The sequence below is a fragment of the Orcinus orca genome, chromosome 1 (genome assembly GCF_937001465.1).
Source record: "Orcinus orca chromosome 1, mOrcOrc1.1, whole genome shotgun sequence".
NCBI lineage: Eukaryota > Metazoa > Chordata > Mammalia > Artiodactyla > Delphinidae > Orcinus > Orcinus orca.
In genome coordinates, this window is record NC_064559.1 from 9,267,230 (window position 1) to 9,294,606 (window position 27,377).

A 27,377-nucleotide genomic window follows, 5' to 3' on the forward strand; every position below is an offset into this window, starting at 1 on the left:
TGCAACAGGATTCGTCTATTTATTGATATTAAGACACTTCCCAGCAGTAACTGCTTTTAACAAGGACTCTAAAGGTAATAAAATGATGACAGCATCATAGACAAAGCGTTGGTGAACATTCCTTGCAGAGAAAATTGGCTTTTCCTCTCCGGCCAGAGCGACCAGGCGCTACATGCCGTCCCAGGCGTGACCTCCCGGTCCCGAATATACGCGCTCCGTCCTCCGGCTAGGCCCTCAGAGGACTCCAGGCTGTGGGGCGAGAGCAGGGGCCTTCCCCAAGCCCCTCCCACGTCTCAGAACCTTCCTCAGCTCCTCTGGACCGATTTCCCGCGTCTCCTGCTGGTGAAGCAAATGCTCACGAAGGGGTGAGCCACGGCCTGGTGACAAAACAACCAGCACCAAAAAGCTGGTCCTTCCTCTTCACAAAGTAAACACGACACTTTTTTACTCTCTCCCCGCTTTTTTTTTTTTAAGGAAAGAAAAGTCTTAAAAATATATGGCACTAGAGTGTACAACTGCACAACTGCATCCAGTTACCGTTTCTTCCAGCTTCCAGGCCACGGTGCCCAGGCTTCCCCTCAGATGTAGAGCTGATGGGAGGCCAGGGTGTCCATGAAAGGCCGTACCAGGTTGTCTGTGGAGAAGTAGAAGATTAGCCCGAACGTGATGGAGATGGGGAGGGCGGGCAACGCTTTCTTGAACACGGCGAGCAGCAGGAGGGTCAGACACAAACCCTGCAGGACACAAAGGCGAGGGGGTTGGTGGTGACCACGGGTGTGGACGGGGGACGGAGAGCAGTCAGTGATGGTACAGTCCCTGGGTTCAGGAGCCCTGGACACCCCGTCATCTTCCCTGGTCCCCTCAACGGCTCTGTGAGGTGCCTGAGGGCAGGAGTTCTCACCCCGTAGCAACGCCCTGCACATGGACGGGTGAACCAGAAAGCAGGCCTCCTGACCCCTAGAACGGGGCTGCCACTACCAGACTACCTCCCCTGGCTGGCTGCTGGAGGGTGAGGAGCTTTCCCCAAGGGGACGTATATTTATACAAGAACTGGACGGGCTGGACTGAAAGCCAGCAATGTTCTCAGCAGCGGACACCAAGGGAACCAAGATGCCACGTGACCCCGCCCTGGGGAACAGGCCCAGTGGCTGCCTATCCTGTTCCCAGCCCAGTCAATGCAGGCAGTGGTCCAGGGTGGGGACAGGAAACCAGAGTGCCTGCCCTATCCCTGGGGAGAGCAGGAATTCAGGGCAGACAATCTGGAAGTGGAGGAGCCTGGGAGTTCACTACCCCATCCCTGACACACACTGGGCAAATACAGAATGTCTGCAGGACTGGAGCCTCGGCCCTAACGTGCCACGTGCCACCCGGGTTCACCAGGCAGAACACCGAGTATGCACCGTTCAGAGCCTCCACCTCTCCAATCACCGTAAGACGCTTCCCCACCATGTGTGTCTGGCCACGTTAAGTGACATACAGGTCTCCAAATTTCACTGCTGTGGTTCAAAGTGATGGGCCCCCGTCTCAAGTCCCAGGAGATCCCATGGGGCTTCAGAACCCCATGGTGCCTGGGTGGCATGGAGGGAAAACACACAGCCCTGGCTTCAGAGACTCGAGTTCAAATCGCAGCTCGGCCCTCACAGCTTTGTGCCCAGGGGCCAGGCCCTCAACCTATTCCGTCTTCTGTAAATCTCAGGTCACCATCCCTGCCTCGCAGGTGCCGTGAGACAGATGCACAGAGCTAGCCAAGACCTTGGCACCCGGTGCACAAGCTCGGTAATGTCAGAGCCCCTGGTCACTGCTCCCCTGTGCTGTGCCTGCATCTGTTGATGACCAGAACCTCCTGTAAACCTCGGTCTCATCTTGAGGATCTTCTTGGCAACCCTGCCCAGCCCCTCCAAGGGATAACAGCACCTGAAAATTCCCCTGGGTTCCTGGGACCCCCACCAGACAGACCCTCAGGGGCCCCACTGCCCAGGGCTGGGCGGGGAGCATCCCCCAGCCCACTCACGATGAGGATGGCCACAAAGCAGGCCAGCGTGGTGTTCCAGTCCCCACTGCCCGTGGCTGCCGCCTTGCCCACCAGCACGCTGTAGAAGATGAAGTCTCCGAGGCCGAGCTTCACGCCCCCTGTGTGGTGGAGACAGAGGGAACCCATAGGTCTCGGAAGCCCCAGGAGGAAGCGGCAGAGAAGGCTGACCCCAGCCAAACAGCCCAGGTTCTCTGCCCAGCCCAGGGGCCAGAGTCCTGAGGAACGCAGAGGGCAGATGGGGTAGTGTGACTGCCCAGCTCACCTCACCTGGACTCTGGGACAAGGACTGGCTGCCTTGAAAGAACAGCAGCCAGTGGGAAAAAGGGGGAACCTGTAGTCTGAGTGACTGGCATTCTGGGCTGTGCAAAGCCAGCATTTCTGATAACTCAAGTAAAACTGGTGCTTGGCGGGCTTCCCTGGTGGCACAGCGGTTGAGAGTCCGCCTGCCGATGCAGGGGACACGAGTTCGTGCCCCGGTCCGGGAAGATCCCACATGCCACGGAGCAGCTGGGCCCGTGAGCCATGGCCGCTAAGCCTGCGCATCCAGAGCCTGTGCTCCGCAACGGGAGAGGCCACAGCAGTGAGAGGCCCGCATACCGCAAAAAAACACAAAAAACAAACAAACTGGTGCTTTGGCACTTGGTTAAGACAAGAGTGAATAAAATGCATTGCCTGGGGCTGATGGGAGGCTACCCAACTGAGTGCTCAGTTTGAATTATAAATGCTTTTTAGGAAATTTAATTTCACTACTTTCAAGAACATGTACAATACCTGAGGTTCTCTGGAGACTCATGTCCCTTAAAAGTACGTAAATGTACATTGTAAATCAACTAAACTTTAATTAAAAAAATAAGTAAACATAATTTGTAACTAGTGTATCCATTACTGATAAGGAAACAAGAGCTTCTAGAATGCTTTCATTTGTTTCCTTTCGTACAACTGCCCTGTACGCTTGTTTATAGGATAATTTTATTCATCACAGACAATAAAAATGTTTAAGAAACAGACTTGAATTGAGGAGGTCTGCATCAAGGAAACATGCTCTGTCCCGTCTGCCCCCCTCGCCTCCCTTCGGGGCTCCAAGCAAGAGGCCCCTCACCTCGGTCTGTCCCTTCCTCCACGGCCCCTCTTCTCTGACTTCAGTTTCCTCACTTTGGCTCCTGCCTCGGCACAGAGCAAACACTCCAGTTTCGTCACCTTACAGAGGTGACTTCTCTTGCCGTGCCTCCTCTCGCCGCTACCCCCACTCCTGCTTCCCTGCTCTGCCTGCCCTCTCCCCTCCCTTCTCTCTTCTTTTTCAATCAGTTGTTTCTCAAAGGAACTGCGCTCACCTCCCAGGCACTTCAGAGATCTGTGGCGGCAGGTCCCATGTCCCCCAGCCAATGTGCTCTGGCCAGGCCACCGCCCGGCCCCCATGGACACCCTCACGCTACCTGTCTCAGCGCCCTGTCTCCTGGCTGGCTACTCCCCGGGGTCCTCCACAAGCGCCCTTCCCTTCATCCCGTAAACGTCGCCCACGCTGTCCCTCTCGCTCTCCATTCTGACCCTACACCTTCCCTGGGTACCTTCTGGGGACCCGCAGTTCTGACGACATGTATATCCTGGTGACTCCAACTGGGGTCTCCAACCCTGACCTTCTCGAGCATCGCTCCCCTTCGTGTGTCCGTGGCGTCTCCATCTGATGTCCTGCAGAGCCTCCCACCTTCCCCCGTCACCCTCCATGCCTCCCTGCCCATCCCTTGCCCAGCCAAGTCCTGTCAGTGCGTCCCAGGTACGTGGTAGCACCGCCTCCTCTCAGCCTGCTGCCTGAGCTGGGCCCTCATGACTCTTCCTTCACCTGGTCCCCCAGCAGTCTGTGTCCCTTGCTGCTGCCCGGGATCTGTCTGGGATGCAGCTCTGCTCACTTCAATTCCCTGCAGCAAACCACTAACGGTTCCCCACAGGCTGCAGGATGAAGTTCGAGCTCCTGTGAGTGCTGTGCACCCTTGCAGGTCCGGCCCCCAGCTGCCTGGGCCACCAAACTGCCCCGAGCTCCCGGAAGGCCTCCTCCTCTCTCATCTGAGCCTTTGCCAATGCTGCTGTGTAACAAAGAATCTAACTGGCCTTCGTCCCTGGTTCCAGGAGGGAGACCAAATCCTTGGAATTTCCCCAGTAACAGAAGTGTCTGTCATTCAGGAGCCCCTTGGATCATTTATGCAAATGAGAGGATCAGGATGGCGCTGGTCTCCAGAAAGACCACGTGGTTATGTGATAAGGGGGCTGGGACTCTGGGCCAGACCAACCTCTGGGGAGAAGAGGGAGCCTGGAGATGAAGTCCAGTCCCGCGAGCAATGTGGCTCTTCATCTGGCTGGTCCTGATTTGTATCCTTTATACTAAAACTGTAATTCTAAGTTTAGTACTTTCCCGAGTTCTGCGAGTCGTTCTAGCAACTTTTCCAACCTGGGGGGGTTGTGGGAACCCCCAGATCTGTAGCCAGTCGGTCAGAAGTGCGGGTGGCCTGGAGACCCCCAGGACTTGGGGCTGGCGTGTGAAGCGAGGGTGGCCTTGTGGACTGTGCCCCGGTGGGATCCGCGCTGACTCCGGGGGCTCAGCGCCAGGCCTGGGCTGCAGCCTGACAGCCTGTCTGCCGGGTGACCGACTTGTCCTTCCAGGCCCACCTCGGCATCATCTTCTTCCCCGGGTCTGCCCTGAGTACTTTATACCTCACCTCCCCCACCTGGGCTGCTCCCACGGGGAACTTCTCAAGGGCAGAGGCTGTTTTAATCCTGCAGCACCTCCCTGTTCCCACGTGCCACCCGGCACATAGTAGGTGGTACAGAAACGTGTGCTGATGGAATGGCTATTTTAATCCCCTTGGGAACACAGCCATATGTTAGAACGTCTTTGGGTGTGTCTTCAGGACGGCCTTCCACACCAGCTCCTTCTGCCCGCAAACACCCGGGGCTCTGCCTGGGGGAGTCTCCACCCCAGCTCCACTGTCAGTCCCATCACGGAGCCATGCTGTTGGCGCTGACCTGCCCAGCCCAGCCGGCCCTCTGAGCCCAGAGCCCACGCCTGCGTCCCCCATGGCTGCATGGGGACGTCCTCAAGCCACGCAGGTGCACACTCTGCCAGCCACAAACCTGCCCTTCTCCCTCATGCCCCTCCTCCCATGCAGCTCAAAACCCTCCCCCACCCCCCACGGCTCCCACCGCTCACGGGACACAGACCAGATCCCCGTTTTGATCCAGAAGGCCCCTCAAGTCCCTGCCTGCCTCCCTGCCCCATCTCTGCACTCGGGTCTCAGCGTCCTGCCTTCACTGGCTCTAACTCACCGTGCCGTCTGCCTCAGGGTCTCTGCTCCCAAGGTCCCCTCAGCTGGAAACGCACCCCCGCTGTGCGTCCCCCTCTCCGAGTTCCAGTGGCTCAGCCTCTGGAGCTCAGCTCAGAAGTTACTTCCTCAGGCGACTTCCTCGGACCCCTTGAAACAGGTCATGAGCCCCGTCAGTGCTCCCCATCACCCCGTGTTCTCCTTCACGGTCCTCCCGGCTCCGGGGAGGGCGGTCAGTGCCCACGCCTGCATAGCTGCGTCCCCCAGAGCTGCGTCCGTACGACTGCCCCCCAGCACAGAGAGGGCACGCAGCTGGTACTCAACCAGTGTCTGCCACACACGAGGTGCAGCCTGGGCGTAGAAGTCCCCGTGGCCTGCCGACAAGGCTGCGCCTTTGCAGGCTCCTCCTCGACTTTGCGAAGCCGTCTCTGATGTGGAAGGGGCTCCTCCCCTCGCGCCCTCCACCCCTGACCTCAGGGGACCCACCCGGGCCCACGCAGATGGTCGGGACACCTTACTTTCCTCCTCCTCCTCCAGCTCCTCCCCCGGGTAGCCAGGCAGGGGGGGCGCAAAGACTTCAGGGTACGAGGGCTCCCCCAAACTGTCACAGGAGTCCTCTTCTGGGTGTCCGGTGTCATGTGAGCAGGGAGCAAGGGAGAGAGACGACAGCCCATCAGACGGTTCTCTGAGCTCAGGGCTCCCCTGCCCTTACCATCCCCCTACCCCCCACACCCAGCCCGACCCAAAGAGGATTCTCCAGTCCACACACAAGGGAAGGGAAGGGAGAGGAACGGGGCGGAGGCAGAGGAGCGCGGTCCCACCGCACTCGATCCCCAGGGCGTGCGTGTCCAGGGGGGGCTGGTCTTCCCACCTGCCCCTCCGGCCCTCGTGCCTCCCGCAGAGGCCAGGCCAGGCTGAGCTGGATGTGGTGAAAAGCCGCCCCCGATGATGAGAGGCTGTCAGCCCCCTGATACTCACCCATCTCTGGGTCGTAGGGGAGCTGAAGGGCTCCCTGAGAGGAGGGGTCCAACTTGGCCATGCCCACTGTCCACACCATGGCGGCTGGGGAGGGAGAGAAGGGTCAGGCCTCAGGCAGTACTACCTGTGGCTGCCCCCAGGGCCTGGGAGGCAGGCGGGCCAGTCTGTGTCCCCAGAAAGTCTGCACAGGACCCTCAGTTCCTGTGGGTATTTGCTTATGCCCCACTGTTAGGGGGCCGCTGGGGGTCCAGACTCACTGACGAGGTGTGGGCAGACGATGCTTCTTCCCGTCTTTTTTGGCCTCCTCACAATGATAATGTTGTTAGTGAACAAGTTTGGTGAACTAATTATGTTTTTGTTTTATTGTGGTAAAAAAAACATATAACATGAAATATGTCATCTTGACCATCTTTAAGGGTACAGTTTAATAGTGTTAAGTATACTCACACTGCCGTGAAAGAGATCTCCAGAACTTTTTTTGTCTTGCAGAACTGAAACGTTGTACCCACTCCCCATCCCCCAGCCCCTGGCAAGCACCATTCCACTTTCTGTTTCTATGATTCTGACGACCTAAGATACCCCGTATAAGGGGACTCGTACAGTATTTGTCTTTCTGTGACTGGATTATTTCACTTAGCATAATGTCCTCAAGGTTCATCCATGTTGGAGCACGTGTCAGAACCTCCTTCCTTTTTCAGGCTGAATAATAATCCGTTCTCTGTATATACCACATTTTGTTTATCTGTTCTTCCATCCACAGACACCTGAGTTGCTTGCATCTCTTGGATATTGTGAAGAGTGCTGCTGTGAGCATGGGTGCACAAAAATCTGTTCACGATCCTGCTTTCAATCCTCTTGGGTCTATGTCCAGAAGCAGGACTGCTGGATCCTGTGGTACTAACATGTTCTCTCTCTCTGGCCTAGAAACTCTCTCCTGAACTCTTATCCCATCTCTCCAACTCTCCATCTGAATGTCCAGTGAGCATCTCAGACTCAACATGCCCTGAACGCTCTCAACAACTGCCCCCCGACCCGCCCACCAGCCTTCTCCTTCTCAGTAAGCAGCAACTCCATCCTTTTTGTTGCTCAGGCCCAAAAAACTGACAGTAACCTTGACTCTCTTTCTTACAACCTGCACCCCAACCATCAGAAAATCTCGCCAATTCTGCCTCCAAGATGTCTGCAGAGTCCAAGCACACCTCGACGCCTCTACTGCTGCCCTGGGGCCAAACGCCAACATCTCTCTCCCGGATTATTATTCAGCCTCCAAACCTGGCTCCTGCTTCTACCCTTGTCCCTGATACAACCTTCGTGGTCCTGTTAAAACGTAGTCAGGTCAGTCCACAGTCTTCCAGTGGCATCACATCTCACTCAGCAATAAAAGCCAAGTCCCCACCATGGCCTGAGAGGATCTGACCTCCCCCGCTCCCCGCTGGCTCCCTCTGCCTGGCCTCGGGGCGCTCCGAGCACACCAGGCCCACGCCCACCTCAGGGCCTTTGCACTTGCCGCTGTTCCTTCTGCCTGGAGTTCTGTCACCAGATATTCCTAAGGCGGGTCTCTGGTCAAATGTCACCTATGACACAGGGCCTCCCTGACCACCTTCTGTAAAATAGCATCCCTCACTGCCCTGGAGTCCTTCACGCCCCCCCCCCCCCCACCGCCCCCCACTTTATCTTTCTATGGGGCTCTCACCTCCTGACTTATGTTTGCCTGTTGGGTCCCTGTCTGCCTCCCCTCCTAGAATGTAAGCTCCATCAGAGCACAGCGACGGCGACCGGAAGTCTGACACGGCTCAGTCTTTCCATACACAGTCTCTGCTCATTTTTTAGGCTGTGCCTGGAATGTGCTTTCTCACCCTGGGGCCAGGCCGCCAGCGGCTCTCCACAACGAGCTCGGTTCTTCATTTGTGTAGAGTGCCAACTCTAGCCATTCACAGGCTGTTTCCCAGTGCGCCCTGCAGACAACTGAGCCCCAGAAATTCAGGCTCTCTACGTGAATAACAGAGGGGAGGGCATGAAAACCACAGCGCAGTGAGCTCCCTGAGGCCTGGGACCTTGTTTCCATGGCAACCGCAATGCCCAGCACAGCGCCCACCACAAAGTATGAATTTGATGCATGTCTGTTGATGCCTTTATAAGTACTAATCCCCGAGTGCACTGGCCCCGAGGCCAGCAGCGACCCCGAGGGCATTCCCTTCAGAGACTTCACTTCAACCAGCCACGAAGCTGTTGAGGTAGCCCAGGGAAAGGTAGGCGCACCCTTCCCCCCCAGACCCCCACCCTAAAGAGTCCCTCTCCAAAGTCCCTTATCAGGGGCCTGGAGGGCTGAGTCGGTGGCCTTGGGCTCATGGGAACGCGGCCTATAGCCACCACGTGCCACTGGAGCCAGGTGGGAGGAAGCTGCGGGGCAGGACCACATCCCCTGGTGTCCTCTTCCTGCTCTGACTTTCCAAGTTTCTTCCTGTCTAAGAGCAAGACACAGCCCACCTTCATCTCAGAAGGTGGAGCCCTCCTGGGGTCACCGAGGCTGCCTCGTCTCCTTTCGTCAGGGAAACGGTTAACTATCTCCTCATCACCTCCGAAAGCCGTGTATGTATCATATACTCACATGAATATATCAGGGCAGGAAATATGGGCTCGTTTCTCTCCTGGGCAGTTTCTACCAGCATTCTCAGCGGCCCTTTGGGGCACAGCACAGCCACGAGATCTGGGAAAGCAAAGACGCCCTTGGCATGTTAAAAAACACGTTTATTCCCAAGCAGCCCCCAGAGAGGAACCAGCCCTCTGAACACCAGGCGTCGGAGCGAGCGTGTCCCAGAGCCCCAGGCCGAGGCTCTCAGACCACGCCCTGCTGCTCCAGCAATCCACCCCCCCACCCCGGGGTTTCAGCCACGATCCTTAGAGCCTGCACTGGCTGGAGCCCACAGTGGGGTCTGAGCGGTGTCCAAACAGGCTAGCTGCAAACAGGGAACTGCTGTGTGCCTCAGAGACCAGAGGATGGGCTTGAAGTCCCACTTCTCTGAGCCCCAAATTCCTTATCCTAACAACGTAAGAAGCAGTACTGGTGATGGCTATCACACTGATACAGGCGGCTCTCCATATCTCTGGGTTCCGTATCCATGGATTCTACCAGCTGTGGATCAAATATATTCAGAAAAATGTCCCAGAAAGTTCCAAAAATCAAAACTTGTATTTGCCGCACATCTTCAGCTATTTACATATTGTTCATGTTGCGTTATGCATGACAAGTAACCTAGAGACGATTTAAAGTGTTCGAGAAGATGTGCGTAGGTGATGTGCAAATAATACATCATTTTACACAAGGCACTTGAGCGTCCTCGGGTTTTGGTATCTGAGGGGGTTCTGGTACCAACCCGCCGAGGATACCGAGGGACGACTATACTAACTGAAGAGCAGCTAACATTTTGGGTGCTCGTTATTTATCGGTACTGTGCCCAGCCTCAGGGTTGTTCTGAGGAACAAATGACTTCCAGTGTGCAAAGCGCTTAACGGTGTGAGTGCTGTTATTAGTAACCATGTCAACAGTCACGATTCCACAGGACCCCACTTGTTTTTTTTTTACAAAGGTGAACTTTCTAGAAGGGGGATCATCCAGGCCTCCCGGGGCGGGGTGGGGGGAGGGGAGACTTCTCAACACCCATCACCCTTGTCCAGCAGTGAGGACTCAGCCCTGGACGTCACTCCATGGCCCACCCCTGCAAGCTCATGGCCCACCTACCGTACACAGAGATGGCGCCCAGGATGACCCACGCAGACCACTCTGGGAGGTACTTGATGAACACCAAGGCCATGAGCGCGCTGATCATGATGAGATAGGCCTGCTGCAGCACCAAGGGGCCCTTCCAGTGGATGCACACCATGCCCACCGCCCCGAAGTTCCAGACGGTCAGGAACAGGGTGGGGTAGTCCATGGCCACATTGTAGGTCTTGAGCACTTCCCTGCGGGACCACAGTCAAGCCCGTGAGCTGGGAAACTCAGTGGAGATGTTAGACCCTGACACAGTTCAACACCCTTCCATCATTAAGTCCCAGCCTGGGTTCTTCCAACCTCTGGCTTCACCTGCTGACATCTCCTTCCCTGTTTCCATGAGCCCTACGCATAACCCCTTGAAAAATTTATGAAACGGTGGGGAGTACCCCAATGTCTCATCCTTGGGCTGGTTCCCATAAACGTGCGCCGGCACGGCCTGGAAGACCCTCTGCCTGTGAAAAAGGTCCTTGGAAAAGTGTTCTCTCCTGTCCCTCCAGTCTCTTTGGGTCCCTGGGTCAGGCTGATGTCCCAAATCCAGGGCAAGAGAGATCCCTTTCCCCATAAACTAGGAGGTACCCAGGCCCAGCCCGAAGATCAGAATGTAAATTTTGAGGGGTTTCTGCCCCCGAACCGCCCCCCCACTGGGGTTCACAGAGAACCCCCTCTGTGATGGCTCTGCGTTGTTTTAAATCAGGAACCAGAAGGAGACGTGTGGCCCAACTCGCAGCTCCACTCCCGTGTCGAGGAGGCCGGGCTCCTGGAGCAGCAACACAGGGAAGGTGTGGAGACCAAGGGGCGCCCTTCCCTCCCAGGTCCTTCAGACCCACTCGTCCCACAGGGGAGGGGTCTCAAAGGACCCTGTTGCCCACCGGCTGCCACTCACCCAAGGTAGATGTAGGTGAAAAGGAACAGCAGCATCAGGGAGGACATGATCAGCCAGCCGTGGATGAACTAGACGGAAACAGGCAGCATGATCGCAGGCCCCGGTCCTCGGCACTGACGCCCAGGCCTGGAAACCCTTCTTCCTTAGGCTCCTCCCTGACTATGTTGGAAGGTGGCCATTTTACAGATAAGGAGGGCACAGACGGTCAAGGAGTTCTCTCCAGGTAACCCAGCCAGCATATGAAGGAGCTGGAGCTCCTTCAGGTCTGAACACCTAGCACTCTACTCCTTCTGGACACGCCAGGCACATTCCACGCTCTGGAGATAAGGCTGGCAAGGTCTCTGCGCCCACTGGCTGCAACCCAGTGTGAGGGCAGTGAGACAACAGACACACAGACACATGTTAGCATGAAGTGACAGGGCTATGAAAAAAAACCTGGCTGGATAAAGTGACAGGAGACTCACTGGGGTGCTATTTTATTAGACAGAGTGGTCAGGGAAGACTCTTGAGGTAGCCTGTTTAGAAGAGTCAGCCCGGGGAGTCACTGCCCACCTGAGGGCCTATAGACAGGTCTTCAGAAAGACACGTTCCTCCTCCCCTGGCCAAATGAGAGAGGGTCAAGGGCGAGGGTGGGGCTGATCCTCAACCAGTCCTTTAGGCAGCCGGCAGCGGCATGGTGGTCACCGCTACCAGCCTCCCTGGAGGCCAGAACCATCGGTCACCAGCTCAGGCCGCTGGGGACCTCAGCAGCCACCTGGTCCGTCTGCCATGCTGTGCGCTCCACCCAGAGGGGAAGGGGCCGCCTCTGGAACGTGCTGACCCTCCTCATCCCACCTGGGCCTGCCCAGTCCACTGTCATCTCCTGCCCGTGTCACGGAGTAAATCTTACTGCACGGAGGGTCGAGCTGCCTCTTAACAGTCCCTGGGAGTGGTCGCGTGACACCTGCTGACCAGAGCAGTGCCGGCTTTTCACTGGCCATGCTCCTTCTAGCTTGTCCTTATGCGTGCTGTATCCTCTGCTCCAAACACAAAGCCCTCTACCCTGCTTCCTGCCACCCACGGTCATCCCTGCCCCAGTTACGAACTCTGCCTTTATACAGGTAGCTATTTACTGAGAAGCTCCAGCTCTCGGACACGCCCCCCTCCCACCGCTCACCCCCCCACCCCGTCACCCCCGCTGGGACGGGGCTCATCCCTCTAGACTGAGCCTCCCCATCTGTCTCTACCTGCTCCACAGATGGCAGCAGCCTAATATCAAGTGCCGCACACGCCTGTGTGTGAACGGTTTTAAATCAGGTAACGTCTAGTTCAACTTCCGTTCAGTTTTCAAGGCTTCAAAGCCTTCCTTGGGAGAAAAGCCTGAAACCCGTGCCTAAAAGCTTACGGATCTCTATGGACGATTTGGGCCACGTGGGACTCAACTCCCCTGTTCCTCCCTGGGACCGTCCCGCAGAGCAGGGGGCCCGCCCGAACATCTCCCAGTGTTGGAAGACCTCGGCACAGCAGCTGTACATCTCCAGCCGAAAGGGAAATGGGAAAATAAAAATAAACTTGGAGGGGAAGTATATCGGGTGAAAGGAGCCTAAAATAGAGCATCTCACTTCTTCGGAAGGAGAAGCAAAATAAAATTAACTTCTGAACGTGAGAAGTAACCCTATGAACACTGCAAAGAGGAACTCAAGTAAGTGGGATTATGTGTAAGTTCAAAGGACAGGAGTATTAGGTAATCCATGGGGGAGGCAGAGGTGGGGTGGGAAAGAGTACAGGCAAACCTCAGCGAGGTTGGGTTGGGCTCCGGACCACGATAAAGAGAGTACGCAAGAAAGTGAGTCACAAATTTTTTGGTCTCCCACTGCACGTAAAAGTTAACGTTTCTACTATACTGCAGTCTATTAAGTGTGCGATAGCATTATGTCTAAAAAAATTTTTAAAACAGCATCAATTGAAAAATAATGCTGTTGCAAAAACGGCACGAACAGACTTGCTCAACGCAGGGTTGCCACAAACCTCGAATTTGTAAAACACGCAGTGTCTGTGAAGCCCGATAAAACGAGGTATGCCTGCACCAAAAATCAGGGTCTATTTTACAGAAGAAAAATGAACTCTGTTAAAAAAAAAAAGAAAAGGAGCCAGCGTTGCTGCCAAAGAGGCACTGAGGCATGGCAGGCAGGAGGAAAGCAGGCGGACTGGCGCTCACCTTGTAGCAGCGGTACTTGTAGAGCACGACCAGGAAGATGGTCATGACGACAATGACGCTGATCATGATGAGGGTGTTGAGCACGGAGTTGAGGAAGCGCTGGCCCACCGAAGATGTGTCCTCGGTGAAAGGTGTGTAGATGCTGAGGGAGGGGCAAGGGCTAGGTCTCTGTGCCCTGCCTGCTTGTACGCCTCACCCCGAGGGAGCCTGGACCTGGGGTGCAGGTGCCCTGGGCACCCCTGCCCCTCAGCACCGTGCTCTGGCTGCCCTGGCACGCGCTGCCCACCATCCCCATGAGCTGCCCTGCCTTCCCGTCTCCTGGCTCCTGACTTTGGCCTATGACTGAGCCGATGTAGCCGCACGGAAGGGCCTGGCTGGCCTCACCAAGGCCTCCCCTGGCCCCCACACCAACTCAACCCTCCCCTGGAAGTGCTTCTCCCGGCTGACCCCAATCCCCAGCTCTGGTCCAGGGAGACCCAGCGGTTCCCTACATCCACTTCCTTATCAGCCCCATCGAGCCTAGGACGCCTCCGCCCCCGCTGCTTCCCCTACCCACACCCAGCGTAACCCCATAGCTGCACAGGCAGCTAATAAACTCAGAAGGTAATTCATGGATCCCTCGCTCTGGACGTAGGGAAACAAACTGCCCGCGAAGCGCTCAAGGTCTCTTAACGCTTTTCACCTGAGCTGCTCTGAGTCCCCCCACCAGACTACAAGCTTCCTGAGGGCAAGGGCTTCTTTCTCTACTCTTTTCATTAAAAAAACCATAAACGAAATTTAACAAAAACTCCCTAAAAAAAAAAAAAAAAGATGTTTAGAGAAGGTACTCGGCAGCAATAACCACAGGGAGGCTGGGGGAGGGAGCAGAGAGAGCCCTCCCATTTCCCCAGGCTGCTGCTTCTGCCTGCGTTTTCCTTATTAAAAGAAACAAAGTCTCCCGTGCAAGGCTGGAAGTGAGCTCAGAAATCATTTGGTCCTCCTTGGTTTACATTCATGGGGATATGAATGAAGAGGCCCAGAGAGAAAGCAACTTGCTTGTGGTCACGCAGTGATGGGGGGTACAGCCACACCTGGGACGGAGAGCTTGCCTCCTGCAGCGAGACCCAGCGTGCCGGAGCGCTGCCTGGCGGGTGGCAGGTGCTCTTCTAAGCCCTTTATGTGGATCAACTCACTCAATTCTCCTGGTAACCTTGTTATCAAACCCATCATACAGATGAGGAAACTGAGGCCGAGAAAGGTTAGCAGTGTACCCAGGCAGGTCACATAGCCAGGAGGCAGTGGACGGACCAGGGTGTGGACTCGGGCAGCTCCTCGGCCCTGCTCTTCACTGCTGGCATGGGGCCGACACAGGCTGCACTCCCCTCCCCCAGCTCCCCCTCCCCCTCCCCGCCAAGCCCCCAACTCACAGCTGTCCATTCTTCTCCGTGTAGAAACGCACGGACTTGATGGTGGCCACCACCACGACCATGCACAGCGTGACAGGCACGAACAGCATGATCACGTGCTTTGCCCCGTATTTGAGGGTCAGCTCCTCCTCCAGGCCTGGTGGCCGCCCGGGGACCCCGCTGCAGACGTAGCGGTCAGGGTCCTCCTCATGGTCCTCCTCGCTCTCCTGGCCTCTCTGTGGGAAACCACACTGTGAGGGCCACGGAACGCCCCCCCAGAGGCCTTAGCGATGTGGCGCATGGGTGTTTTGGAACCGGAAATGAGAAGTTTGAATGTTGCTTTCCAGATGTAAGAACCAGTCTATGGGCTGTAGTTTAGATGTGGGAGTGGTGGAATTGCAGGACATTTGAAAAGTTTATGAGGACAACGAGAGATTTAAGTTGGCGCTGACCACCACAGATTCAGGAGGGGAGGCCACTTTGCTGTGGACGAGGACGGTCCACTTTGCTGTGGACGAGGACGGTCTGCAGAATGGGTCTGGGGCATGTCTAAAGATCTGTCCCCTCCCTCAGTGTAGGGACTCAGGATGCCACTCAGTTCTGTTCACATGGCCACACTAATTTGGCAGGCCAGGTGATAGGAGGAGGGCAGAAATTAAACTCTGTTGGTTGAAACATCACAAACTAGAATGGTCAGCACACATGGGGATGTGGGGATTGTCTCTGATTGTGAATAAGACACTGGGAATTTGCAGAGCAAGAAATTACTTTGAACTTTTGAACTTTTTGCACCCCGCCCCGCCCCCCAAAGCAAGCATGCAAGATTTGCAGCTCCGAAGCGAAGAGGCGAACTGGGCATCAAGCATCTGGGAGGATCTGGGTTACGGATAAATGATGAGGCGGCGAAGGAGGACAGGACGCCAGGCGCTGGCACACACTGATCTGCAAGGATTTGTTTTGGAATTGTGGCAATTCAGAATCATTAGCTGCTCTGTTAATTACATTAACAGCCAAGACAAAGCCAAATGAAACAAAAATCAAAAGTGGCCGTTCTTTGGTATCAGTTCTTGGCAGAGAGAATTCCATCTATATATTCATCTGAGAAAGAAAGGAACACTTAGTGAACAGGAACTGAAATAGCTGAAATGCACAAAAACTCCAGGAGATAAAAGACAAGCAACTAGCAAGAAATGGGCTAAGGAGTAGCTGTGCAGTGGTCTTGAGCCGGTGAGATCTCTCTCAGAGCCCAGAGGAGGACAGGAGAAGTGAGCTCAAGTTTCAGCAAAGGGAAATAAGGCTGGCTGGAAGAAAAAATTACTATAATGGGCAAAACGAAGAATGGAATTTAGGCAAATTCAGATGTTGTGTTACCCTGATGAGGAGGGAGATGGCTTGGCTAGATGACTCTCCCAAGTATATCCTCCACTTCATATGTTACAATCTCCTGCCTTGCAGGCTGCAGAGGCAAAATCACAGTGCAGCCCACCCCTCCTGCCACGGGCTGAATGTCTGCGTCCCCCAAACTCACATGCTGAAGCCTAACTCCCAATGTGATGGTGTTAGAAGGTACGGCCTTTGGGAGATGATTAGGTCACAAGGGGGGAGCCCTCACAAATGGGATTCGTGCCTTATAAAAGGGGCCCGAGGGCTTCCCTGGTGGCGCAGCGGTTGAGAGTCCGCCTGCCGATGCAGGAGACGCGGGTTCGTGCCCCGGTCCGGGAAGATCCCACATGCCGCGGAGTGGCTGGGCCCGTGAGCCATGGCCGCTGAGGCTGTGCGTCCAGAGCCTGTGCTCCGCAACAGGAGAGGCCACAACAGTGAGAGGCCCGCATACAGCAAAAAAAAAAAAAAAAAAAAAAAAAGGGGGCCCCAGAGAGCTCCCTCACCCCTTTTGCCAGGTGAGGACACAGAGAGAAGACAGCTGCCTATGAACCAGGAAGTGGGTCCTCACCAGACATCAGATCTGCCGGCACCTTGATCTTCACTTCCCAGGCCACAGAACAGTGAGAAATAAATTTGTTGTTTATAAGCCACCCAGTCCATGGTATTTTTGTGATAGCAGCCTTGAACTAAGACACATCCCCAGCTCAAAAGTCAAACATGAATCAGGTAACCTCTTGGTGACCATGTCTGGCCATCTACCAAAAAGGTTCCCTCTAGCAGTTTCCTCCTACCGTCGTTTCGTCTCTGCGCTGCCTGTCCTGGCATCCAAACTCACTCTCAGGTTCCTATGGAAACAGTAACCTGCACTAGGAAGGCAAACCTAAGGGGCAGGGCCAGGATGGAGAGAATCACTCAGTCCATTGCGGAGTCGATCTGTAATAGGCTGTGTCTGTGCAGAGTCTACTATCAAGCCTTCACAGACCTAGGATCCACCATGGTGGACCACCTGCCCTTTTGGCCAATTCTCACCTTTACTTTCCCCTCCCTCCCACATCAGGGAATGCCTGGTTTCTGTCCACTGGGACCCCAGGTACCTGTCCGGAGGCCTTGGACTGCTGGTGGGAACCTACCCACTGGGTGGCACCCTCTCCGTTCTCCAGGCCCTGCCTGCCTTCCTGGCAGGAGCGCGGCATGGGGCTCTCGGCTGACATCAGGGACGTCCGCTCGTCACACACTTCTTCCTCGCTGTCAGAGGCCATGAATGTGAGCATGACCCTACCTCCGAAAGTGCCTGGAAAAGGAGCACAGGGGACCTCGTTCCACTCTCCTGCGAGGCAAAGGCAGTAGAGGGTGAGAGGCGGCTTTAAGACCTGCACAGCCCGCAATGACCACCCAAGACGCGCTTGTCAAAGGACTGCTATAAAGCAACAGTCCCCAGGAGCCACTACTGAGGCTGCAGCAACCTCGAGAGGGACTGGCTAGAGGAGATCCAGGCCACAGGGGGCAAAACCCCCAACTAGAAATGTCAGAGCCCCTCCAAACTGCCAGCACACTCACTCATTCAATCAACAAACATCTGTTCAGCACCTATCGTGCGCCAACGACACTTCTGTCGTAAAAAATTAAAAACCAACCGTCCAACGTGACAAATTATATAATCCAGGTGTTCATCAAGAGGTACAGAAGCACAAAGAAGGGACTAAAACTCAGAGATCAGGAGTGTTTTCTGGAGAAGATAACATCATCTGACGGAGACAGATTTTCCCAGGGGGGAGGGAATGGCAGAGGGCATGAAGAATGTTCCCGCCTGAGCCCAGCACTGCCGGGGTTGGGGTGGTGATGCTGTGGAGGTGTGAAGGGTCTCTGGTGCCGAGTTCAGGAGGTGTGCTTCGTCCCCCGAGGACAGAGGTGACAGATCAGATCTCTGGTTAGAAATATCAGTCTGTCCACTGACTGAAAAAGGAGTAAAAAGAAGGAAAGGTGACCTCCCTGGAGACAATTGTGGGTAGTGAAGAGGGCCTAAGGTGGCAAGAATGGATGGGAGTAAGGAGAGAGAATCCAGAAAGGGTAGGAGGTAGACAGACAGGACCAGATGTGTGGGACAAAATGGGACAGAGTCCAGGACTAGGGCCAGACAGGGAGTAGGATGGGAGAAGCGGAAGAACAAGGTTTCAGAGGAAACACTGTGAATTTGATCCAGGAATCTGCTGAATGTAAATGGGTTAAAAGGGTGAAGATGCCTGGGAGGCAGCTGAGTGCTGGGGCCTGAGGTGGAGATGAGAGTCATGAGTTTAGAAGTGACGGCCACGGGAGCAGTGAGCCGAGACCACGAGAGGCGAGCATGTGTGTGAGTGTGTGTGCGCGTGTGTGCGTGCGTGCGTGCGCGCGCGCTGGGGAAGTACAGCTGAGCGTGGGACCCACAGGAAAAAACAAGGCTGTAGGGACCATACGGGAGGGAGCCTGTCCCCCGGGACTGCTGTGCCACAGTGGTGCGGGCAGAGCAGCACCACCGGGAAGCCGGGGCAGCCCGGAGCCCTACCGACATCCTGGGCAGGTCAGCTGGGCTAGCGGCTGGGCCAGCTCCCCCGTCACCTGCCTCCTGGGACCCTGGGGCAGCCTCACGCCACTTGGCACAGTCAGGTCTGCTCTCAGCTCAAAGTTCATCTCCACGTCAGTTGCCCCCAAGAATTTATGATTTTCAAGTGGAGCAGGCAGGTTCCGTCTACTGAGTCAGCCAGCTCTGTTCATCTTGGCAGGGTCCGAGGCTGCTGCTGTTTTTGAAGACAGTGCCCCAGGCCGTGGCCTGGATTACTCCCAGCTGGACTTCTACTCATCCCCAAGTACAGGCCCGCGGCAGAGCCTGACTCTGCTCACCTCACAGACTCGGGCCCTCACAAAAGGCTCCCCCGTGGCTCTCACAGGGATTTCAGAATGAACACGCTAAGCTCCCCAGGGTTCAGCAGAGATAAGACAAGTACAGGAGTGACAGCAGTAGTGACATCAGTAGGAAGTAAGGTACAGCAGCTGCCAGGAGGGGTGACGAGGACGCTGTGCTACTGCAGTTACGACTAAGGTGGAGACCAGGGAGGCAGCGGTGGGAGGTGGACCATCCCAGGGCGGGGCGTGGAGGCCTGACCGGGAAGGGGGAGCTGAAGCTAGCAGAGGGGGCCAGCCAGGGTTTTGGTGCTGAAGAGGGATGTGACCAGAGTGCGCTCTGTGGGAGCAGAGGGCCAGCTGAGCCCTCCTGCCTCTTCCCGGGAGGCCCCAGGACTAGTGTGGCCTAGGGCCCAGGAGGCGGATCTGCTTCTCAGCGCCCAGACCTGGGACCAGCAGAGTCTACCTCAGAGCCCAACTGGAGGGGACACGGCTTTGCAGCCCCACAGGCTGTGAGACCTTGGGAAGTTCCTAGCTTCCTTCATCTACAGTAACGGTAACGAAAGAAAACTACTTAATGGGGACCCAGGAGGGAAAACTTCAAAGCGCTCCTCCTCTGCAAGGCTGGGCCCCACCAGATCAATCCCAAACAGAGCCCTGCCTGGACCCAGGAGATCTCCTCGCTGCCCACTCTAGCAACGGTGAGTCCATTCTTACTCCAAAAGGGGTACCGGCACGCAGAGCTGGCTGCATTTCTGCAAGCTAAACCGGGACACTCCAACTGGAGCAGTGCAGCGGCTCTTTCCACACTTTATTCTGTAGCACGTCAGATTGGTTAGGGGTGTGAATTAATAACTTAGTTACGATCTCACTCCTTCTATTCTTCCCACGCCTCTGGAGGGCCTGTGATTTGTCTTTACCACGACTGGAGGAGCAGATCAGGAGTCCCTGCATCTAAACGGCAGGGCTGCACTCCCAGGGCAGAGGGCAAGCTCATCCTTCAGAACCACAACAGCTGCAGCATCCTGGCTGCCTCTTCCCCTAGTGGGGAGATGGACAGACAAGGAGTGAAGATGCTTCTTGGAAGGAGACAGGGAGCTACGGGGCGGGTGGGGACAGAAAAGCACGGGACCCGGATCAAGTAAAGTCCTTCCAATTTCCATTTCTTCAGCCAGTCACCAAATCCCAGGAATGCACTTCTGCCTCCCAAAGTCTGTGAAGGACGCGCCCAGGGAGAGTGAGCTTAAAAAAGGACTGTATCCCTTCCATGCAGCATCACATTGCACAGAGGCAGGAAGTCAGAAAACTACAAAACACGCTTTTCCATCCACCACATGTAATTCATGGCCTCCTCGCGAGAAAACAAATGCTCCCTGAGAAGATTCCTTCCCTCCTTGCGCTCTGCCCAGGACTCCCAGAAAACCAGGGCACAGAGGGGCTGCAGCATGGAAGGGCTGGACCTGGCTGTGGCTCTAATCGCAGCCCTCTGGGCCTGGTGGTCATGAGCAGAGGTGGAGGTGCCTCTCGGAGCTCCTAACACCTGAGGGCATGGCTTTGGACTTTCAGAAAGCTGTAAGATGCTTGAGATGCTGTTTCTCAAAGTGGTCCAGGCCACCTGAGGGGTGGTGATAGAACAGCTGCTGAGCACTCACTATGCACTCAACACAACCGTCAGGTACAAGGTACGGCTATCCTTCTCCATTTCACAGATGAGGGAACAAGATTTAAAAAGTGATAGGTTCAAAGTCATCCTTGGACCTAGGTGGTCAGGTTCTGGGCTCTTAAATGCTACGCTAGGGTGCTTATTTAAAATGCAGATCCTAAGTTCCATCCTGGCCAAAGGTCCAGGGATCTGCATTTTGAGATGGTCCCTGGGCAATTCTTAGGCTGGTGTTAGACCTTCCCTGGAGCTGCTGCCGAGTAATCAGATGCCCCAGCCAGGGCCCAAACTTGGTACTGGAAGTGTCCAGTTACAGTTCACCTCCCTGTCTCAGGGGCAGGGCGCCTCGCTCACCTAGCTTGGCACACCTACTGCCCTGTACAACTTGCTTGCTGAATGGGGGCGTGAAAGAACGAACAGTCCTTCCTCCTGAATACCCTGTGCCTGGTCAGAGAGCCACTGGGGAGGCAGATGAGCAGAAGCTTTTCAGACTAGGAGAGCCACAGGGGGAGAAGAGAGTGGTCTGGCTGAAAAAGTCCCCAAGCAATGCCCACCTCAAGGAGGGTGTAGTAAAACTGGGGCTCAAGCGTCGCTGGTACCAAATGGACCAGCCTTTCTGAAGGCAGTAAAAATCGAGGGCTTTAAAAACATTCATACCTTTTGATCCTGAAATGCTACTTCTTGGAATCTGTCCTAAGAAAATAATAAAAGATTTACATAAAAACATGGTTGTTGCAGTCATTTATATATATTTTTTAAAAAGTGAAAATGACCAAGATGCCTGACTCTGTATGATAATATATCCATTTGATGGGATCTAACATATGACTACTAAAAATCTCACTTCAAAGAATATTTACTAAAAAAAAAAAAAAGAATATTTACTAACATATGAAAACAAGATGTTAAATTTAATAGATATAAAACTTGACATACATAATTATCTGAATTGTCTTAGAAAATGCATGTATATGAAGGATTGGCAAGAAATATTACAAAACATTAACAGTGGTTATCTTTGGATAGTGAGATTGTGGGTGATACTTTATATTTTTCTGCATTTCTCAAAGCTTCTATAATAAACATGGATTGTGCCTGGCATTTTTTGTAAAGCTATTAATTTTTTAAAGGGAAATAACAAGTATCAACATTTAGACAGATTTTCTTCCATCCCGCCTTCTCCCACATCCTCTCTCCCTGGACTGGGGGGAACAGATGGACTCGGGAAGCCTCTTTTACACCTTCTCCTAACCCCTCTTATTACCTGGTTCCTGAAGGAGAACAGAGCAGCTGGGATGTACTCCTTTTGCTTCTAAGTTGGAACTGAAGACTGATGATACTCTGCAATCCTTGGAGGGAAAAATCACCACTCAAATGTATGCAGATAAACAACCTTCTTGCTAGATGTTTCTCCACATCAGAGCACCAGTGACGCCAAGAACTCCTGCCGGGAGGCTGACTCACAGGCAGGTGCTGGTGGGACTGGGTGACTCTCCTACTGCTGATGTCAAATCCTACCAACCACATAGCAACCGGCTCTCCGTTCTCTCTGACGGAGCAGCGGGAAAATGCAGAGAAGCTAATGGGAGGAACAGGTGCCTAAGACTGCATTCTGGAAACCCTTCCCAGAACAAAGCACTGTGGCTGAAAGCTCCTTGGATTAGGATGTAAAATCAAACATCCAAAGGAGCCACTGCTCACTCCCATTAATCAGCTGAATGGGATCCAAATGCTGAATGAGCCAAACCAAGGGAGTGTGACCCAGAGAATTTCCCCAACCTTGCTGTGTCAGCAGTTCCTGCAGTTATTACAGAAACCCTGGTGACCCAATTTCCTCAACCTGATTTTCATTTCAGAGAAATGCAAAGGTTTTGACCTTAAAGTTGAAGGCCAATGGACCTAAGTAGGAAATCGATCTTTAAATGCCATAGTAAACACTAGTGCCTCATGCAAAAAGATGGAAATTTCGGCTCCAAAAGAAAATTGGGAGTCACTGCACTTAAGACAAACAGGTGGTCAGCAGAGAAAGGCTTGGATCCGGGTACTTGTTTTTGCAGGCCTAACTGAACAGTGCCCCTCACTTCCTTTCATCACTGAAGGATAGTTGACTTCCAATATTACAGTAGTTTCAGGCGTACAACATAGTGACTTGATAGTTTTATAGATATTCCACATAACGTTATTGTAAAATACTGGCTATATTCCCTGTGCTGTTCATTACATTCTTGTATCATTTATTTTATACATAGTTGTTTGCACCCCTTTAATCCCCTTCCCCTATCTTGCCCCTCCCCGTTTCCTTCTCCTCACTAGTAACCACAGTTTATTCTGTTGGTCTGTTTCTGTTTTGTCACATTTGTTCATTTTATTTTTCAGTGCTCCCTCAAAGAGGGTGGCATTGGTTTTAAATGGGCCTCTGTCTATGGTCACATGGCTACTTCACAGAGCTCCCATGACCCCTGGGGTGTTCCCAGCCTTCCCTCATACTAAGGAAGAATTTCCTGAGCTGAGGAAATTCCCTTAGAAATTCCCACAGCTTGCCTGCCTGTCTCCCCCGACCGTGTACTGACCCTGGCTGACCTTCATCCATCTGTCCATCCACCCTGCCCATACTCTGATGCACATCACTTGCCAGATGGTTCTCCCCAGCACAGGGAGGTGGCCTCAGCCGGAGCCAGGGCCTGAGTCCCACAGGGAGGCCCTGAAGTCCCACTCCGCCCTCCCAAGTCACAGGCCCCAGGCGACCCTATGGGGCCTCCTGAAACCTTGACCCAGGCTCTAGAGTTACCTCTGTCTGCCCTTTCCTACTCAGAAGTTCCCAGGAAACATTTTCTCTCATTTCCTGAAGGAGCCTGGAAAAGGGGCGGTTTGGAAGTGGCTGAGGGAAGCTGGGAAGGTGGCCACCGTTGAGTAGGGCCCAGAAAAAATTGTGGGGTTTTGTTTGTTTGTTTTAATGAGAAGCAGTAAGCCAGTGGGCAAAAGCTGAGCCTTAGAAACGGACAGAGTTCAAATCAGCTAGGCTGACTGGTGTGAACCACACACCGGGACAAGTGGCCCGCACACTCGGGCCCCTTCACATGGCCCCTGTCCTCTTCTGTAAAAAGCAGGATAGGCACACTTTGCAAGATGACTGTAAAAACTAGAGATAATGTGTAAAGTGTCTGGCACAGAGCTCAATAAATGGTAGTTATAATGAAGATGAAATAAAGGCAGGGACTCAGTGAGAAGGGATAACAGAAGCCTGTTGATGGCCCTCTTGGAAAACTACGATCTGCTAAACCACCAGACACACGAGTTGAGCACCAAGGTCACGCTTCATCCAGGCCCCGGGTGTTTCCACTTTAGCCCCAGTCCAGGGCACTCCGGCAATGTGAACATTTTGTCAAACAAAAGGGCAAGTCCGTAGACTGATGTCAGAGCTGGCAAGGACCTTATAGCCCATCCGGTCAGCACCCCATTTCCCATTTAGGGAAACTGAAGCCCAGAGGGACAAAAGGACAAAAGGTTAAGGCCCATGACCAGAAGCCACAGTTACAGCTCAGGTCTCCAAATTACCAACAAGGAGCTCTTCCCTGCTGCTGTAAAGTACTTGTGAGGGTCACATACTCAGTGGCCCAGGACCATAGTCACGCAGGTAGCCTACAAAACACAGACGAGGTCAGGATATGTCTCAGCAGATACGGTACAGCAGAAAGTGAGCACCCTTTAATTTTTCTTCCCACTGCTCCAGAAGACTGTATTTTAGCAAAGACAAATCAGCAACCCATTCTCCCAGGCAACGAAGAAACTGGACAGAAATGATCTCCCTCCCTCACACCTGGTCCTCCCTGAGGATCAATTTGAAATTACTTTTCCCCAGACTGTAATAACACAGCAGCCTCACCACCTCCAGGTCAAGAAGCCAACACTGATTACACAGGGCTTGAAGCCCATGTCAGATCCGGCCAGCTCAAGGTGCGGAGAACCTCTCAGGCCCTGGCCAGGGGCAGTGTGGAGGGTGTGCCAGCCTCAGAGCCCTTGTATTCCACCCCCAGCCCCACCCCCAGCTGCTGCAGTCCAGGAACAGGTGGAAATACTGGCAGAAACATTTGTTATCTTGCCAGTCCCCAACTGAACAGTGTCTAAAAGTCAAATCAACAGCTGAAAAACAGCCAAACATGTCTTCAATAAAACATAATGTGACCTACACACACTGCTTTGGTTTCTTTATAAAAAATTTTTGCTTTTGTTTTTTGCTTTGCCAGGTAGTTGCTAATGGAGACCACAGAGCAACGTCCTGGGCGGTAGTGCAGTGGCGTGGGTAGGGCATGAGTGTGGGAAGCCTCCTGTGCAAAAACTCAAAAGATGAAGAAGACACAGCCAGCTGGGTTCAAATCCTGGTGCTCACAGCCATGGAAGCCACACAACAGGACAAGCTGCTTGTCTCCCTGAACCTCAGTTTCCCCTTCTGTAAAAGGGTTAAAAATAAGAACTGCTTCAGTGTGATCGATGCTCTTAAGACAACTGTGACAACCACTGTACAAAACGGCTTTTTATTGTATATGACAAACCTAAGTTATGCTATTGTCATTATTACCGTCAGTGACTTAGAGAGAGGCCAAGGTAGGTGGGAGCCTCTCATTTGGCAAAGCCTGGGGGTGCAGCGGGGCTGTGAGTAGCCACAGGGGAGCTGGGGGGCAGGGGCGACGGGCCCCCAGGCGCATCTGAGCAGCAGCCCCTGGCCACGCTCTTCTTTGTCCTCCTCTTCTTCAAATAGACAGGCTCAGGGCATTCACCTCCCATGCATGCACATGTCAGACTCTAGACTTGGTGCACGGATACTTCAACACCAAACGATACAGAATTTTTCCTAAAAACCTGACACAGCCACCATCCCACTCCACAGCAACATTCCACCAAGACCCCCACCTCCAGCCACTGCCCTGAATGCTCCCTCGCACACCCAGGGCACAAACCTGGATGGCCTGCCTGACGGGTGGCTGAAGCTGCAGCTCTGAGCTGGAGACAGGACCCGAGGCCCTTTCACCAGCCGGGCTCAGACAACACCGCTGCCAACACATTTCCTTGTCCCACACAGCCACATTCACACAGAGGGGAACCTGAGGCTCACACACCGGAAGCAGCTTATACGAAGCCTTTTAACTACTGCCAAAGGTCTTGGCTGAAGTCCTTGGAGACTCAGGTGTCTACAGAATGGGGTCTATGTAGAAGGCAGGGGCATCCATACCGGAAGCCGGGGTCTGTACCGATCAGTTACTCTCAGGACAGGCTGGCAACCCAAGTTGTCAGTTTTGGGTCAAGTTGGCTCTGCAACTGTTCTGGATGGGATGGATGCCTCTCAGGTTCTCCGTCTGTAAATGAGGATGCAGGTACTGCACCAATCCACAGTTCGTACCGTAAAAAGGGAATACTCATTAAGGCACAGGCGGGGGCATTTCACCCAACTGTCAAAGAGCTGAGGTCTAGTCCCAGGGCTGGACAACAGAACTAGAGTCCAGGACAACGGGTTCTAGGCTTGGCTCTCATATAGCCGATCTGCGTGACCTTGAACAAAGTCACTTTAGCTCTGTGGGCTGAGTTTCTTCATTGATAAAATTTTCTTCAGCTTCAAAAGCTAGATTCTGCAAGTCTCCTCGCAGCTGTAAACGCCTGATAAAACGGCCAAATACCAATGATAACGAAACTGGGGTCTCCAAGCCCGGACCTGAGGTCCTGTTCCTCACGTACGCAGGAAGACCTCCGCCTCCCCTCCTGCCTCCGCCAAGCACTGCCCGGGCCGGGTGCCACAGGCCGGCAGGACTGGGCGCCCATTAGGTGCCAGCCAGGAGGGAGGAACACAATGCCGCGTCCGCACGCCTTCGAGACCCACGTGCACTGCTCCTTTAAATGCCCCGGCCCTGTAACAGCCCGCACCGCGTCCACGCCGGCGGGGGCTCCAGCGGCCGGGTGGACCGGGCCCTGCTGAAGGCCCGAGGCCTGGGGCCCCTCCCCGCGCTCCTTCCACTCCCCAGTTCCGGGCCGGCCCCGCCGCTGTCCCGGCGCCCTCCCCTCCCCGGCCGCTGGAGCCGCAGCCCCGGAACCCTCCAAGGGGCCGCGACCCACCGCCGCGAACGGCGTGCGGAGGGCAGGGGCCGGCTCGCGGGTTGCGGCTCCACCCCGTGTCCTTCGAGCCGCAGGCGACCGGGCCGCGACCCGCGCGCGCGTTCCAGCCCGCTCACCTGCTCCGCCGCGGTGCTCCGGTATTGTTTACGCAGCCGGCAGAGCGCCCGCCGGACCCGGCGCCGGCGCAGACCCCGCCCCCGGCCCGCCCCGGCCCCACCCCCGCCCCGTAGGCGGCGCTACGCTCCCCGGTCCACGTCGGGGCCCCAACCTGAGCTGCGGCCCTGGAAAGGCAAGGGGAGCGAGAGAGGCCTGGCTTACCCCTATTCGCCGCAGGGACCGCGGAATGGACCTGGCGTTGGACTGAGCACTGACCTTAGAGTGAGTGGAGGCTGGGCCTGTAATGTAAGAAGGCCTTGGCGGCAGCACCATAGGACGGTAGCGCATTTGCTTCGTGGACAGTCTCCTGTCTTGTAGTTTTAGGTCCCCGCATTCCAACCCCCCCACCCCACCCCCGGTATTTACTCACAATAAGGGAGCTCTAGTGGCCTGGGGTGAGCTAACATCTTGAGAGTTTTCCTGGTCTGTATTCTAGAGCTTCAAAACTACCAGATAAAATTGAACAGGAATGAAATTGCTACCCATGACCTGAGAATTGACCTGGAACGTTGCTTCCAGGATTTGGAGTCCAAGGGGTGAGTTGTCAATAATCTGATATTTCTGAGTGGCTTCATATTTTAAAAAGGTGAAGTTCACACAACATAAAATTAACCATTTTAAAGTGTGCAATTCAATGGCTTTTA

General features: G+C 54.4%; 2 protein-coding genes across 17 annotated transcripts in view; one reads left to right on the forward strand and one right to left on the reverse strand.

Moving 5' to 3' along the window:
• PSEN2 (presenilin 2) lies at nt 1–26,784 on the reverse strand. 14 transcript variants are annotated; one of them, XM_033430361.2, is made up of 14 exons: nt 26,694–26,784; nt 25,703–25,826; nt 21,740–21,824; nt 21,133–21,168; nt 17,036–17,232; nt 14,580–14,794; nt 13,174–13,315; nt 10,977–11,044; nt 10,061–10,281; nt 8,930–9,028; nt 6,322–6,405; nt 5,862–5,963; nt 2,012–2,130; nt 1–734 (listed from the first exon to the last, which is right to left on the reverse strand). In XM_033430361.2, the coding sequence occupies exons 5-14, from the start codon at nt 17,210–17,212 to the stop codon at nt 579–581; spliced, it is 1,383 nt and encodes a 460-aa protein (XP_033286252.1). In that variant the 5' UTR covers nt 17,213–17,232; nt 21,133–21,168; nt 21,740–21,824; nt 25,703–25,826; nt 26,694–26,784; the 3' UTR covers nt 1–578. The 14 variants fall into 14 exon arrangements, 10 of the variants coding, with proteins under 10 accessions (XP_033286252.1, XP_049564642.1, XP_033286253.1 ...); XM_049708685.1 differs by lacking the exon at nt 26,694–26,784 and adding an exon at nt 26,578–26,596; XR_007476811.1 differs by lacking the exons at nt 1–734; nt 26,694–26,784 and adding exons at nt 4,315–4,411; nt 5,348–5,493 and having other exon boundaries at nt 25,703–26,243.
• The window catches only part of LOC117201757 (caskin-2-like), a 43,383-nt gene continuing 42,248 nt past the window's right edge, over nt 26,243–27,377 (forward strand). For 2 of the 3 annotated variants that reach the window (XM_049708709.1, XM_049708706.1), the window contains exon 1: nt 26,243–26,955. In XM_049708709.1, coding sequence (XP_049564666.1) covers nt 26,362–26,955 — 594 coding nt within the window. In that variant the 5' untranslated portion in view covers nt 26,243–26,361. The remainder of the gene's footprint in view (nt 26,956–27,377) is intronic. The other variant, XR_007476814.1, reaches the window with a different exon arrangement.